Below are 14,114 nucleotides of genomic sequence, written 5' to 3' on the forward strand. Positions count from 1 at the left end.
GACTCATTCTGTACAAGTTGTAATCTGCCAGGATACTTGGTTTTCTTCCCTTGACATGTGCGCTTGTGTAAGCATAAACACACATGCACAATGGAACATCCAATTAGGATTTATGTAAGGATCACTTAAGGGTCCAAGCAAAATACCAGCCTTAGTAAAGTTGAACATTTACTTCTGGGCCTTTGACTCTACAGCACTCACCAGTTTTCTTCCCAGAAGTCCATAGGTCATCCCTGTAGACTGCCCAAAACTAGTGTCTTACAGCTGTAAACGTATCATGTAGTTATCAACTTAGGATAGTGCCTAAGCAACACACCTAGATATGGCATTAGAGACAATGCCATGATAGTCATTTTGCCAGAACATTGGACGTATATAGATGTCGTGTCTTTGGCTATGCCGGATTAAGTGATGACATGCTATTCTATAAAATAATTTCTCCGTAATTAATATCACCTGATTGAGCTAATCATATAAATGTAATTAGCTAGAGAGTCGGGCAGTACAAAATAATATTTATAGAGCTGTTATCATCCGAATAAACTCTAAATACCTAACTAATCACACAGAATTACACATACACATGATTAAATCATAACTTGACTACAAATTACGTCATAAAGGAAAACGTCCCTAGTGGGCGGAACAGATATGACAGCTTGTTACACAAAGGAAAAGGGCTGGGTTTGAGTGAAAGAGCGGGAAGACTAAGGGACACAGGGAGAAGCTGTGCTATCGTAAATACAGTATCTGATGCATTCTAAATTACCGCCCATTTGGAAAAGAAAAATGCAATAAATATTTACTCTGAGCTGCGCTTCGGTAGGTTGGTGGTAGATGGAAGGCCATGTTGCCAAACCGAGTCCTTTGAAGAATGTCTCTGGTGGTCAATTGGATACGTTGTAGTAATGTCGTTGGGTGATAGACGGGATACTCTGTCTGTTCCTTCCTATTCCTCAAACTGACATCATATTCATTAAGTACCACCGCATATGTTCAATTGTTCGGATTACCAGAATATAGATCATTTCCCCCCACCTTCTGATGTTCCCAGAATATCTATGTTAACCAAGGTTTTTGCAAATGTAACATCAGTAGGGTAGACAGAGGAAAAAGGTGGGGAAGAGGTATTTATGACTGTCATAAACCTACCCCCCAGGCCAACGTCATGACATAGAATATAGTCCAATTAGATTATTTTTGTGTGAGAACTATATTTTGTATATCTTTTGCTTATGCTTTCATTCCTTTTCGGTTCAGTTCCTTTGACACTTAGGAAGTGATAGAGCCATAAACAAAGTCCCCATACAACCATCACTTAGTGCCACAACGCTGCTCATTGGGGAATTAATGTAATTATATATATTTCATGAGTGTGTGTGCGTTGTTAACATCTGCCTAAGTTACTGCTCAGATCTTCCAGTCTGGACGACGACCAGACGACGGGTCCGGAACGGCGACCCTAAATCCGGACACCCACGGCCCATCCTTGTGGCGGCATGCCCTGCTGTCAGAGAGCCTACCAAGGTAAACCACCGGGGGGGGGGGGGGGGGGCAACGGCGAGCACCAACCAGGACATCCCCTGGCCCGCCCTGGGGGGAAGCCTACCAAGTTCAACCACCAGAAGGGACTGCAACGATGATCTACAAACAGGACATCACGTGTTCATGATTTTATGTTGATTTGTAACTTGCAGGACAAACAAGATCCAAACCATCAGGGGGGGGGTATGTCATGACGTTGCCCTCTTTGGGTATAGCAAGCCCCATCCCCCTCTCCCTGCCTCCCCCTTGCCTCCTTCAACTAGGCTGCTGTGGTCAGAGAGAGGTCGTAAATTCCCGAGGAGAAGACCCTGCCACATGGCCACACAGTATAAGAGGCAGAGTAAATTTTCATAGAGAACAAAGGAATTTCTTCCACCTCACAGAACTTGAGGTACGAACAAACAAATGTTCCGGAGAAAGTATAAAAGATCGGTGAAGAATCCAGCTACGAACTGGTCCGTTTGTTACAACTTCGGGAAGCGGTGTGTCCGCAATCTGTTTTTTAATTTTTTTACCCCTTTTTCTCACCAATTTCATGGTATCCAAATGTTTTAGCTACTATCCAATATGTAGCTACTCGGGAGAGACATGAAAGTCATGCGTCCTCCGATGCACAACCCAACCAAGCTGCTTTTTACCGGCGCCATCCAACCCGGAAGCCAGCCACCTGGCAACCTTAGCGTGCACTGCGCCCGGCCCGCCACAGGAGTCACTGGTGAGTGATGAGACAAGGATTTCCCTACCGGCCAAACCCTCCCTAACCCGGACGACGCCCCACGGACCTCCCGGTTGCGGCCGGTTACGACATAGCCTGGGCGCGAACCCAGAGTCTCTGGTGGCACTGCTGGGGCTGCAGTACAGCGGCCTTAACCACTGCGCCACCCGGGAGGTCCACTGCAATCTGTTTTTTTGTTGACCTATCCGAAAATAATCATTTGGGGTATCATCTTCTGAGGGTTCCATCTGGATTCACCCGCCGACGTTCCTCTGCACTGCCACATAACTTTTTCTCAGCTGGCACAATTTGATTGGCTGCTGTCCGATTCAAACTGTAATCCGTTAAATGAAGAGTTGATGCACTGCACAGTTTTTTTAATAGCATCATTTTTAATATTTGGGCTTGGGGAGGGTATCAAGTCAGGTCGAGTCATAAGGCTCAAGTCCAAGTCAAGTCACGAGTCATTGGTGTTAAAGTCAAAGTTGAGTTGCAAGTCATCGTATTTGTGACTCGAGTCTGACTCGAGTCCAAGTTATGTGACTCGAGTCCACACCTCTGAATAATACCGATGGCACAGGCAGATTAGCCACTCACCCCAATCTCCTTCCGCGATATCTCTGTCTCTTTCTCCTGTGAATGACGGGGATGAGGGCCTTGTTGGGTGACTGGAGTAAATCCCTCTCGTCTGACTCATTAAAGAAAAATTTGTCCAGTTCAAGGTGAGTAATCGTTGTTCTGATGTCCAGAAGCTTTTTCCGGTCATAAGAGACAGTAGCAGCAATATTATGTACAAAATAAGTTACAAACAAAATAACACGGTTGGTTAAGAGCCCATAAAATGGCAGCCATCCCCTCTGGCTCCATCTTATACAAATTCCTAAGTTTCCTGGAGTGCCCTGTAAGAGTGAAGGAGATTGAGGTGGCAAAAGTTAGAGCCGTCAATTGAATCTCCTATGCGGAGTTGATTTAAAAGAATTGTGATAACTAGTGAAGATTTGGTAGTGGACGCACCAGAGCCTGTAGTAAATGTTTGCTGCCAGTCAAAAGATACCCTCTGTGTTAAAAAGGTGGATTTTGTGGCGTTCATTGCCACAGTTATGAACTGTACGGCACAAGTCTCAAAGAAATCTAAGAAACTGGACATTATTGTGTCTTCAGCAGAACAGTTTTGGGGATTTTACACCTGAAGACTTGCAAGGGATAATGGCCCCGGAAGACCCGCCCTTCCTGGTTTCCTTGAGCTTGTGTAGGGATCAGATTTTAAAAAATTGTATAAATATTTTCTTATTTAGTTAAGTTTATTTTTTGGTCGGTTGTTTTTATAGTTTTGGTTGGTATTTCGGGGAATCCTGTTTCCTTCCCGCACAGTAGGTGGCGAATGCACATTAAATTGTGCAATCGTCAAAATACCATAGACGAAGAATAACTTCCTCTTACGTCAGACTAATATGTCGGCGTTCAGGAGAGGTTTTTTTTGTATTGGCTTGAGGTAAGTTATCAGCTAATTCACGTACTAAATTATACATGTGTCAAGTTTGACCTAATATTAACAGCTAGGCTATGTAAGGCCGATGTATTTCCAAAGGGTTAACGTTAATTAGCGTTTGGATATGTCGAAACAAAACTAGCTATGCGAGCTAGCTAACATTAGCTAGATATGATTGTTTAGCTAATGTTACTGTTCTTAGCTACTTCATTACACGTAGGTAGTGGTATCTTGAAATGGCAATTCACTTCGTGATTTAAATTTTTATCTCTCTGTCCTATAGCTATGCCTCAAACCTGGGGAGACTCAGTGGGGCGTTGGTGCGCCGACAAGCCATGAAAATCCCCACGGTGATCCGGAAGAACTGGATATCGCTGTCTGCTATTGGTGGCCTATGTGCAGTGCCCTTCTCACAGGTTGTTTTACAAATTTAAACGATATACAGTTAGCTAGTCATGCATACTTGTAAGCCAGTTGTAGATTCCTTCATCAGTTTCATGTTTCAATTCAGTCGAAAACTAAACCAAAAATAAGACTAGCTAAGCTAACCATCCATCTCTATGCCCTCTTCTAGAAACAAGACAACCTATCTCATGAAGCCTTGGTCCGCAGGGCATCCTCTTTGGTCACAGATAGCACCAACACCTTCCTCTCTCAGACCACCCTGGCACTCGTAGACTCATTCACACAGTACGTTAAGGTAACCGCTTTTTCACATTACCATGTGTTAGGAGACAATTAAACTTGGGTTTTGATGTTATACTTTGTATCCCATGCTATATAGAAGCTTTGCAGGAACATAAAACACGTTGATTCATTAGGATAGGACTTACCATAGCTGAGATCTTATTTTCAAGTTATCGGAAAAGTTCAGTAGTCACGGCCAGGTCAATGTTAATCCTTAGTCAATTGTGGCTCCAAATCACCTGTTTGGATTCTTAAATTCAACACATTTAGTTTAGTATTTCAATATAGCATGGTCATATTGTAATGACATTTTCAGGGCTGATGTAGAGCAGGGATGATTCAAATGAAAGTATAATTTATTAAAATTGTATTTTATTCAAGATAGACATGTAATATACAAATTAGTCTTTATGGAATACGTATTTACTGTCATTTAAGCTCAATAATTTAAAGTAGGGTGGTAATATTAACAAATATGACTGCTTTATGCAAATCTGAGTTTGTAACAATTTATGAAATTAGAATACAACTTTTTGTACACATTTATGGAAATTAGTTAATACACACAGCACCTACACAAACACCATCTGACACACAGCCTAACAGACGCACACTTCTCACTAAGTCTGAACTTCAACGCAGAAGGCTACTAGTGTAAAAGCTTACTTCTAAGGTAGGCCTACCTGTTAGGTTACATTGTAATGTTATTTTTGGTGTTGACTAGTTGCTCTTGGCCATGGGAGGTTTAACTGAAGCAAATAATTTGCCTATGCACAGACGAGACAGTGAGCTGCCTCCTATCCAGCTTCACAGTAAGATAATGTAGATGGAACACATTTTCAATTCACTGGTATTCAGCTATGTTTTTATCGACTGTAGGGCTGTAGCTACTGAATTCTGGTAGTTTTTACTTTAAAGAATAAAACATCACAATACAGCCAATGCCACGCAACGTTGCCTCAGCCAACGGTGTCAGGTACTCCCACACAGCTAGCAGTTACCACTTGTCATAGAAATGTGGGTGGCTAAAGGTGAATTTGGACCAATTCCTGACAACCCATCTCTGAAAACATCTGAATGACAGAAGCGAAGAAAAAAACAATTTACCTTATATTCCAGTCAAAAGGCATCCGATGACTGTGAAACACCCTCAGGATATTCCTGCACTTCTTGGCCATACAATGTTATATTGATCTTAATCTGACAAGTTGAGGAATACACATCACAAATATTAACTCACCAATTTCGCGGGCTTCACAAAACAGATTAGAAAGTCCTTAGCACGGCACTTGCTTTACATTTGAGCTCATATTGTGTAAATATCATAATGTACAGTATTGGGATTTTTTTTTGTCATGGGTAACAACTGCCACAATGTTTTCAAAATATTTTTTTGTCTTAACTATCACATTGACATTTACCATTTTTGTAAAGTTCTTTCATATTGTCCATTGTTTGTTGTCACCTAACATCCTTCATATGTCACAAAAGTGATTATCCTAGGCCAGTGTTCAGCATACTTCACTGTATTAGGGGAGAGTGGGGTATGTTTAGCCAATTACATTCAGCATCACTACGTCAGGGAAATATAGAATTAGTTCTAACAAAGCTATCGACATATATTTCAGGATGTTGTGTATCCCTTTAGAAACATATGTTTCTGAAAACATAGCTTGTCCAAAAAAAGTGGTCTCTTGGCACACCCATTACCCGGGGTAGGTTAAGTTAAGCATAGGGACAGGGTAAGTTGAGCCGCCTTGGGATAAGTGGGTGATGGTGCTGGTAGGTCAGTTTAATTAATGCAATGTCGGTATGATATACAATATCTTAAATGTATGCCTACATTCAGATATAGATCTCTCTGTTTAATATTATTTACCCTTACATTTCTTGACCAGTTGTCTGGGACAGGGATGTGCCAATTCATAGGAAATTTCTCTACATTTGAGGTTTCTAAGCCCACGTGAAATTCTTGATAGGATTAGCAAGCTCAGACTCCATGGCATCGGATAAGACCTTGTGCACTTCTGCTACTCTGTCATAACCTCTCTTTTGCAAAGTACATGTTTTATTTTTGTCAATTTCTCTTCAGTGTTATTCAGTAAATAGGATCTTGCTGCTGCTCAAATGGACTTCTCGCACTTCCTTGGCTGCTCTCAATAACCTCGAGGGGGTCTTGTTTTACTTCAGTATACATGGGGTGGGAAAGTTGGCTCTAACAATGCAAATCTTGAGTTCATTGCAAAAATACTATACATGTGTAAAACAGACAAAATATAATCATAATTTGTATGGTGGCCTTTGGCTCAACTTACCCCCAGGCAAGCATTTTTACTATTAGCCCATACAGCTACCAGGATGCACTTTCATGATAGGTTCAGGACCTCATATTGTGGCTTATAAAGACCCCAACTGATGTAGAAAACTATCTACTTTGGTATAGTTTATTGATTGCTTGTATCTACAACACAGTACATTCGTTTGACTTTGTGAAAATCCTTTTTAATTTTTTTGACATGCGCTACATGACAAAAATTATGCAGACACCTGCTCGTCGGACATTTCATTCCAAAATCATGGGCATTATTAATGGAGTTGGTTCCCCCCCATGCTGCTATAACAGCTTCCACTCTTTTGGGAGGGCTTTCCACTAGATGTTAGAACATTGCTGCGGGGGCTTGCTTCCATTCAGCCACGAGCATTAGTGAGGTCGGCACTGATGTTTGGTGATTAGGCCTGGCTCACAGTCTGCGTTCCAATTCATCCCAAAGCTGTTCGATGGGGTTGAGGTCAGGGCTCTGTGCAGCCCAGGCAAGTTCTTCCACACTGATCTCGACAAACCATTTATGTATGGACCTTGCTTTGTGCACAGGGGCATTGTCATGCTGAAATAGGAAAGAGCCTTCCCTAAACTTTTGCCACAAAGTTAAAGCACAGAATTGCCTAGAATGGAATTGTATGCTGTAGCATTAAGATTTCCCTTCACTTGAACTAAGGGGCCTAGCCCGACCCAATGAAACAGCCCAGACCATTATTCCTCCTCCACCAAACTTTACAGTTGTCACTATGCATTGGGGTAGGTAGCATTCTCCTGGCATCCGCCAAAAACAGATTCATCCGTCGGACTGCCAGTGGGTGAAGCGTGATTCATTACGCCAAAGGAATGTGTTTCCACTGCCCCGGAGCCCAATGGCGGCGAGCTTTACACCATTCCAGTCGGCGCTTGGCACTGAGCATGGTGATCTTAGGTTTGTGTGTTGCTGCTTGGCTATGGAAACCTGCTGACAGTGCTTCCAGAGGCAGTTTGGAACTCTGTAGTGATTGTTGCACCCGAGGACCTATTTATTTAAAAAAATGTATATATTTTTGTTTCAGCACTCGCCAGTCCCACTCTGCCTGTAGCTTATGAATCTGAACTTCTAATATTGTCCAGTTTCAGTATATGTAGGTGTTCTAAACTAGTGCTTCTGCTTCTAGAATCACAGAACATAAGATGGCGGACCATACAGAACACAAAGAATGTACACTTTGCGGCTGAGTTGTTGCTCCTAGACATTTCCACTTCACAATTACAGCACTTACAGTTAGTTGACTGGGGCAGCTCTAGCAGGGCAGGGATTTGATGGACTGACTTGTTGGAAAGGTGGCATTCTGTGATGTTGTAAGTCACTGGAGCTCTTCAGTAAGGCCATTGTACTGCCAATGTTTGTCTGTGGGGGGTTGCATGGCTGTGTGCCTAATTTGTTTAAATATTTTTTTTTTTAAATAAATATATACGCCTGTCAGTAACGGGTGTGACTGAAATAGCCAAATCCACTCATTTGAAGGGGTGTCCACATACTGTATATTAAAAACTGGCTTACCAGTTTGTTCCATGTGGTTTCTTCCTTCATAAATTGAATAACTCTTCCTAAATGTGGTCACATGATTTTGTGTATTGTTTCCTAGAAGCAAGGGTTGGCTCAACAGACCCCACTCTCCTCTACTCAGCTTTTACTGTGGATTCATTCTACTGTCCATTCATAAACTCTGAAATATATTTGTCTGTGACAGTGGAAGTCTGCAATCTCCAGTAATGTGGCTTTATCTTAGGTTTGACACAAACATAGCCCTACTGTAGCTGCACGAGCAGTGTATGACATCACAGCACCGTTCAATTTAGGACACTCCACTTGTGTACACACATTATATACTTGCACGTGTTGGTTTGTAAGTTTGTGCGTCTGTCTTAGCCAGCTAGCTAATGTCTGCATTTTCTCTCTAGACTATACATACACTGGTGACCCTACACAAGCACTATGTTGCCTCAGGCAGCAAGCTGACCCCTTCGGAGGAGGACTCTGTTTGGCAAGTGATTGTTCGCCAGCGCCAGGAGGTAGGTGTCATCAGTGGTTTAAGAGGTCAAAGGTCATGCACTACTCAGGCTGCCTTGTTAGCTTAGACTATTCCCTGTCAACATTCACCCGCTGTATTTGTTAATTTAACGTCACAGAAATTTATGTTTTTACCGGATGAGTAACTCAAGTCCTGTCCTTGTCCCATCTCTTGCTGTCTTTGTCTAGGTGAGTGATTTGAGGGAGGACTGTAAGAGGTTTGAGTCTAACTGGATGATGGCCATCAACCTCTCTAAACTGGCAGCTGAAACGGCATACAACGCGGGTACTGTATCCTATGTACCTACTCCCAGATTGGATGGTAGAAAGTAGATTTGTTAGGATTTTTATGTTCACTTCAGGTTGACCCGCCTATACCCCTACCAGTTAGCCTGCGTACCAGCCTGTTTGTGCTATCATTCCACTCCTTGTCATGCCAAACATGACATGATGGCACAAACAGATCTGGGACCTGGCAACCTACCAGTGCTTCTGGGTCTATTGCAAGGAACATTTGCCAGTGTACTAACAAGGTAATCTCTTGTTAAACCATCAATACGTTCTAAAATTACCCGCACAGCTGATATCAATTGCAACCCATGGCCACTGATTTACCACTCCCTAAAGTGGATTTCCAGGTTCTTTTAGTTCTGATTGCTGCCAACATTTTTCAAGATTTTGCGCTCTTGTGGGTATAATAATCAGAACAAATGAATCCTACTTTTTAAACAGACTAAGGGCGACTTGATCTATTTGACAATCATTCCATACAACTGAAATAAAGTATTTACTATTTTACCATGGGTAATCTACTGTGATAATTTACCCTACATGTTGTATGAATGGAAAACTCATGTTTGTGCAGCCTCATTAATTTAGTTTCCAATTAATGGAATTTTAATTACAATTTATCATTAAAGTATAATTTCTTAGTCAATTGTGATGAGTCATATCATTTTATGAAATGTAGTCTAAAACTCAGCAAAAAAATAAATTACCTCTCACTGTCAGCTGCGTTATTTTCAGCAAACTTAACGTGTAAATATTTGTATGAACATACAATTCAACAACTGAGACATAAACTGAACAAGTTCCACAGACATGTGACTAACGGAAATAGAATAATTTGTCCCTGAACAAAGGGGGGGTCAAAAGTAAGTCAGTATCTGGTGTGGCCACCAGCACTGCAGTACTTAATGCAGCATCTCCTCCTCATGGACTGCACCAGATTTGCCAGTTCTTGCTGTGAGATGTTACCCCACTCTTCCAACAAGGCACCTGCAAGTTCCTGGACATTTCTGGGGGGAATGGCCCTATTCCTCACCCTCTGATCCAACAGGTCCCAGACGTGCTCAATAGGATTGAGATCTGGGCTCTTCGCTGGCCATGGCAGAACACTGACATTCCTGTCTTGCAGGAAATCACACACAGAATGAGCAGTATGGCTGATGGAATTGTCATGCTGGAGGGTCATGTCAGGATGAGCCTGCAGGAAGGGTACCACTTGAGGGAGGAGGATGTGTTCCCTGTAACGCACAGCGTTGATTACCTGCAATGACAACAAGCTCAGTCCGATGCTGTGACACACCGCCCCAGACTGTGACGGACCCTCCACCTCTAAATCGATCCCGCTCCAGTGTACAGGCCTCGGTGTAACGCTCATTCCTTCAACAATAAACGTGAATCTGACCATCACCCCTGGTGAGACAAAACGGCGACTCATCTGTGAAGAGAACATTTTGCAAGTCCTGTCTGGTCCAGCGACGGTGGGTTTGTGCCCATAGGTGACATTGTTGCCGGTGATGTCTGGTGAGGACCTGCCTTACAACAGGCCTACAAGCCCTGAGTCCTGCCTCTCTCAGCCTATTGCGGACAGTATGAGCACTGATGTTGGGATTGTGCGTTTCTGGTGTAACTTGGGCAGTTGTTGTTGCCATTCTGTACCTGTCCCGCAGGTGTGATGTTCAGATGTACCAATCCCGTGCAGGTGTTGTTACACGTGGTCTGTCACTGCGAGGCCGATTAGCTGTCCGTCCTGTCTCCCTGTAGTGCTGTCTTAGGCATCTCACAGTATGGACATTGCAATTTATTGCACTGGCCACATCTGCAGTCCTCATGCCTCCTTGCAGCATGCCTGAGGCACGTTCATGCAGATCAGCAGGGACCCTGGGCATCTTTATTTTGGTGTTTTTCAGAGTCGGTAGAAAGGCCTCTTGTCCTAAGTTTTCATAACTGTGACCTTAATTGCCTACCGTCTGTAAGCTGTTAGTGTCTTAACGACCGTTCTACAGGTGCATGTTCATTAATTGTTTATGATTTATTGAACAAGCATGGGAAATGGGAAACCCTTTACAATGAAGATCTGTGAAGTTATTTGGATTTTTACAAATTATCTTTGAAAGACCGGGTCCTGAAAAAGGGATGTTTTTATTTTTTTGCTGAGTTTAATTATTTCAAATGGCACACATTATTTTGGGATTTAATAAATAAATAAATAATAATAATTAAGATGAACGTTCATTATTTCATTGGGGGTGGGAATAGAGAACCTAGACAATGAGTGTCCACCTGTGTCTGTTTTGGTCCTTGGTTGTAGACAGTTTTTTTTTTTTTTTTTTCAGGTGCTGACCAGGCGTCTGTGACAGCACAGACCAGCCTCCAGGTGGCGCAGTCTCATGTCAATCAGATCAGACAGCTCTTTATGGAGGCAGAGAAGAAACTAAAGGAGTCCAAAGCAGAGGACAGTCAAAGGATCAAGCTACCTGCCGCCATGGAGGAAGAAGACATCCCTGAGGCATATCTGCGAGAGGACTAACTCTACTTTATTACATCCATTCCCACAGCTTTGAACCATTTACAGTCTTGTCCACCTGATTCTGTTTGTATGATGTGACTACTAGGCCACATGGACTGTACATTGATGCTGCCTGTATGGCAGCCTAGTGGTGATACACCTCTTGATGAATGGAATTTAGAGTGGAGGGGATTTTCTTGTTATGACCGCTGATCAGTTATTGATACGTTTTGACTCATCATGGGAACCAATTTGTGTGTCCAATACTTTGCATTGAGTGTGGGATATAAGCTCTACAAATTAAATATTGTTATTTTGTTGCTAATGTGAATATACTGCTGTTGTGTTTGTGTGCATTTAAGCAGAGAAGTGCAATTTGAGATTACAGCTTTCACTGCTGTGTTTTTAGATAATGTATTAAGTACTTTTAGGAGTTAAGTGCTGAAAAATGCAAGTATTGTTGTGACTCTAAAGGTAGCCAAAAGGTGACTTTTTAAATGTTTTATTGCTGTCTGATCTTGTTTGTGTATCAGTTGTCACTTTTAAATGCAAGTAAAAAAAGGTTGATTTCTGATTCTATTGTTACTAGTATGTAACATGCCAATAGCAGAGCGTTTGGTCTGGGCAGAAACACTTACATTTCTTATGCACTTTGCCTTAAGTTGACTTAACATGAACTAGAGTCAAATGTTGCCTTAAGTCCATGTTAAGTATTCTTATCTCAAGTCTGAACCGGGGTCCCAAATGAGTAGCAGCATGCTGTGTTCCCAGTGTCACTGCCTTTTTGATTTATTTATGGCCAGCAGATGTCGCTGTAGGTTCATGTCTTTTCTGTGCAGCTCTCAACTCAATCTACTCATGCATGATGAGGTGCAAGCTTGGGAGGAATAAAGATACTCAATGTGAGTGGAAATTCAGACTAGGTTCTAGTGAATGAATGCAACACTTTATAGTGGTATTATTATAATGCACTCACTTTAGAGATCTCTCAGTTCTCTCTTTCAAATGGTGTCTATCTTTCCCCTTCATTGACGCGTACAACTTGGTCTTCGGTGTGAACTCATCTTGATATTAGAGTGCTGAGGTTTAAAACGTCAGGCCCTTAGTATACCCCAGGTTCAATCACTTTAAGGCACAAAATCCATGGTATTTTTTTCACTGTGATTCTTTAAGGATTTAGCCTTCATGTGAAAAGCTGAGTGAAATGGTCTAGAACTCTAAAAGTAACTCAGCCTGAATAGAGTACAAAGTATAACTGTCCATGGGAAAACATGTTGTCCAATGAAAACCTTGTAGGGATACAGAGAGTGTTATCAAGGGGCACCTAAGGAGCTGCAGATGAACATTCGTCCATCCATCCCCTGGCCTGGGAAACTGGACACTTGATAGTGTTCAGTTTGTTCCCTCTGTTTTCTAAATGACTTATTATGCTAAACAGTCTCAGACCTGCCCATGGCCAAGACAGACACGTGTTTAAGAGGGCAGGAAAGATGGATAGATGTATGGGGGGAGGAGACCCACAGAATAAAAGGATAAAGGGGGACTTGCACTTATTACACTGAGCTTCACTTCCACCAGCCCCTCCAATCCCCCTGGCACTCACTGAAGAGCCCTTGAGGCTTACTCAACATTCCTCAGAGAGACAAAGTGCTCTGTGAAAGGCAACAATGTGAACACGGATTGCACGACGGGATGTTTGTTATCCCAGCCACAGGACAACAGTTTTAAAGAGACCACAAATCCACCATCAAAAATGTCGTCATAGTTCCTGTTCAAAGTGAAAGTTATGCTGTTACACAGTTCCTTTTCCTCTATCGCCCTCGGCTTCAATTTATTGTTTCATTTCATCAGTTATGCTTTATAACAGGTGTATTATGGTCCCACCAGAGAATTTGTGTAACTAATGTGCTCTGGTGTCTGACAATGGTAGTGCAATTGTTTTACTTCTCTACCTTTTAATAATGCTGCCTCTCTCAAAACAAACCATCCATGTTCCTGCTAAAGATATGCAGATGTGTTCTTTCATTAGCAAACCATGTGGGTAAGGTGATGACAAGAACATGCACAGCATTCATCAGACTAACATGGATCAGAGTGCAAAGTATTAATCTAAGATTAACAGGAGAGGACATTAACTGCCGGTGATGTTTCCATTTGTTTGTGTGTGTGTGCTTGCGTGTTTGTATGACCTATGTCTGGTGTAAAGTCTGGTGGGTGTGTGTGTTTGTTCTTAAGGGTAGAACTTGTGAAATGGGGTGATCGGGAGAAGAGGATTCTGCAGTCTGGTTCTAGATTATTTGCATAGCAACAGATGTATGTCTCTATAATGATATAGAGGGGAACATGCAAGCAGATAAGACACATTGATTTTAAGTCACACACAAACAAGTTCCATAGACTTAAAAATTGAGTTAATATGGTAGATCTGAGATTAAGAGTCACTTGCAAGACCAGCTTATTTTTATATTTTCTGTTGGTGAAGCAATAAACACACTGCACTGTGAACACAAT

General features: G+C 42.2%; 1 protein-coding gene across 1 annotated transcript; it reads left to right on the forward strand.

Moving 5' to 3' along the window:
* The first annotated feature begins 3,659 nt into the window (after window positions 1–3,659).
* diablob (diablo, IAP-binding mitochondrial protein b) lies at window positions 3,660–12,520 on the forward strand. The gene is made up of 6 exons (XM_021618318.3): window positions 3,660–3,752; window positions 4,033–4,165; window positions 4,324–4,449; window positions 8,701–8,811; window positions 8,999–9,095; window positions 11,431–12,520. Exons 1-6 carry the CDS (start codon window positions 3,712–3,714, stop codon window positions 11,622–11,624), a joined length of 702 nt encoding a protein of 233 aa, XP_021473993.1. The 5' UTR covers window positions 3,660–3,711; the 3' UTR covers window positions 11,625–12,520.
* Window positions 12,521–14,114: the final 1,594 nt, after the last annotated feature.

Source organism: Oncorhynchus mykiss, chromosome 10, assembly GCF_057628025.1.
Source record: "Oncorhynchus mykiss isolate SJ-2025 chromosome 10, ASM5762802v1, whole genome shotgun sequence".
In the NCBI taxonomy this organism is placed as follows: domain Eukaryota; kingdom Metazoa; phylum Chordata; class Actinopteri; order Salmoniformes; family Salmonidae; genus Oncorhynchus; species Oncorhynchus mykiss.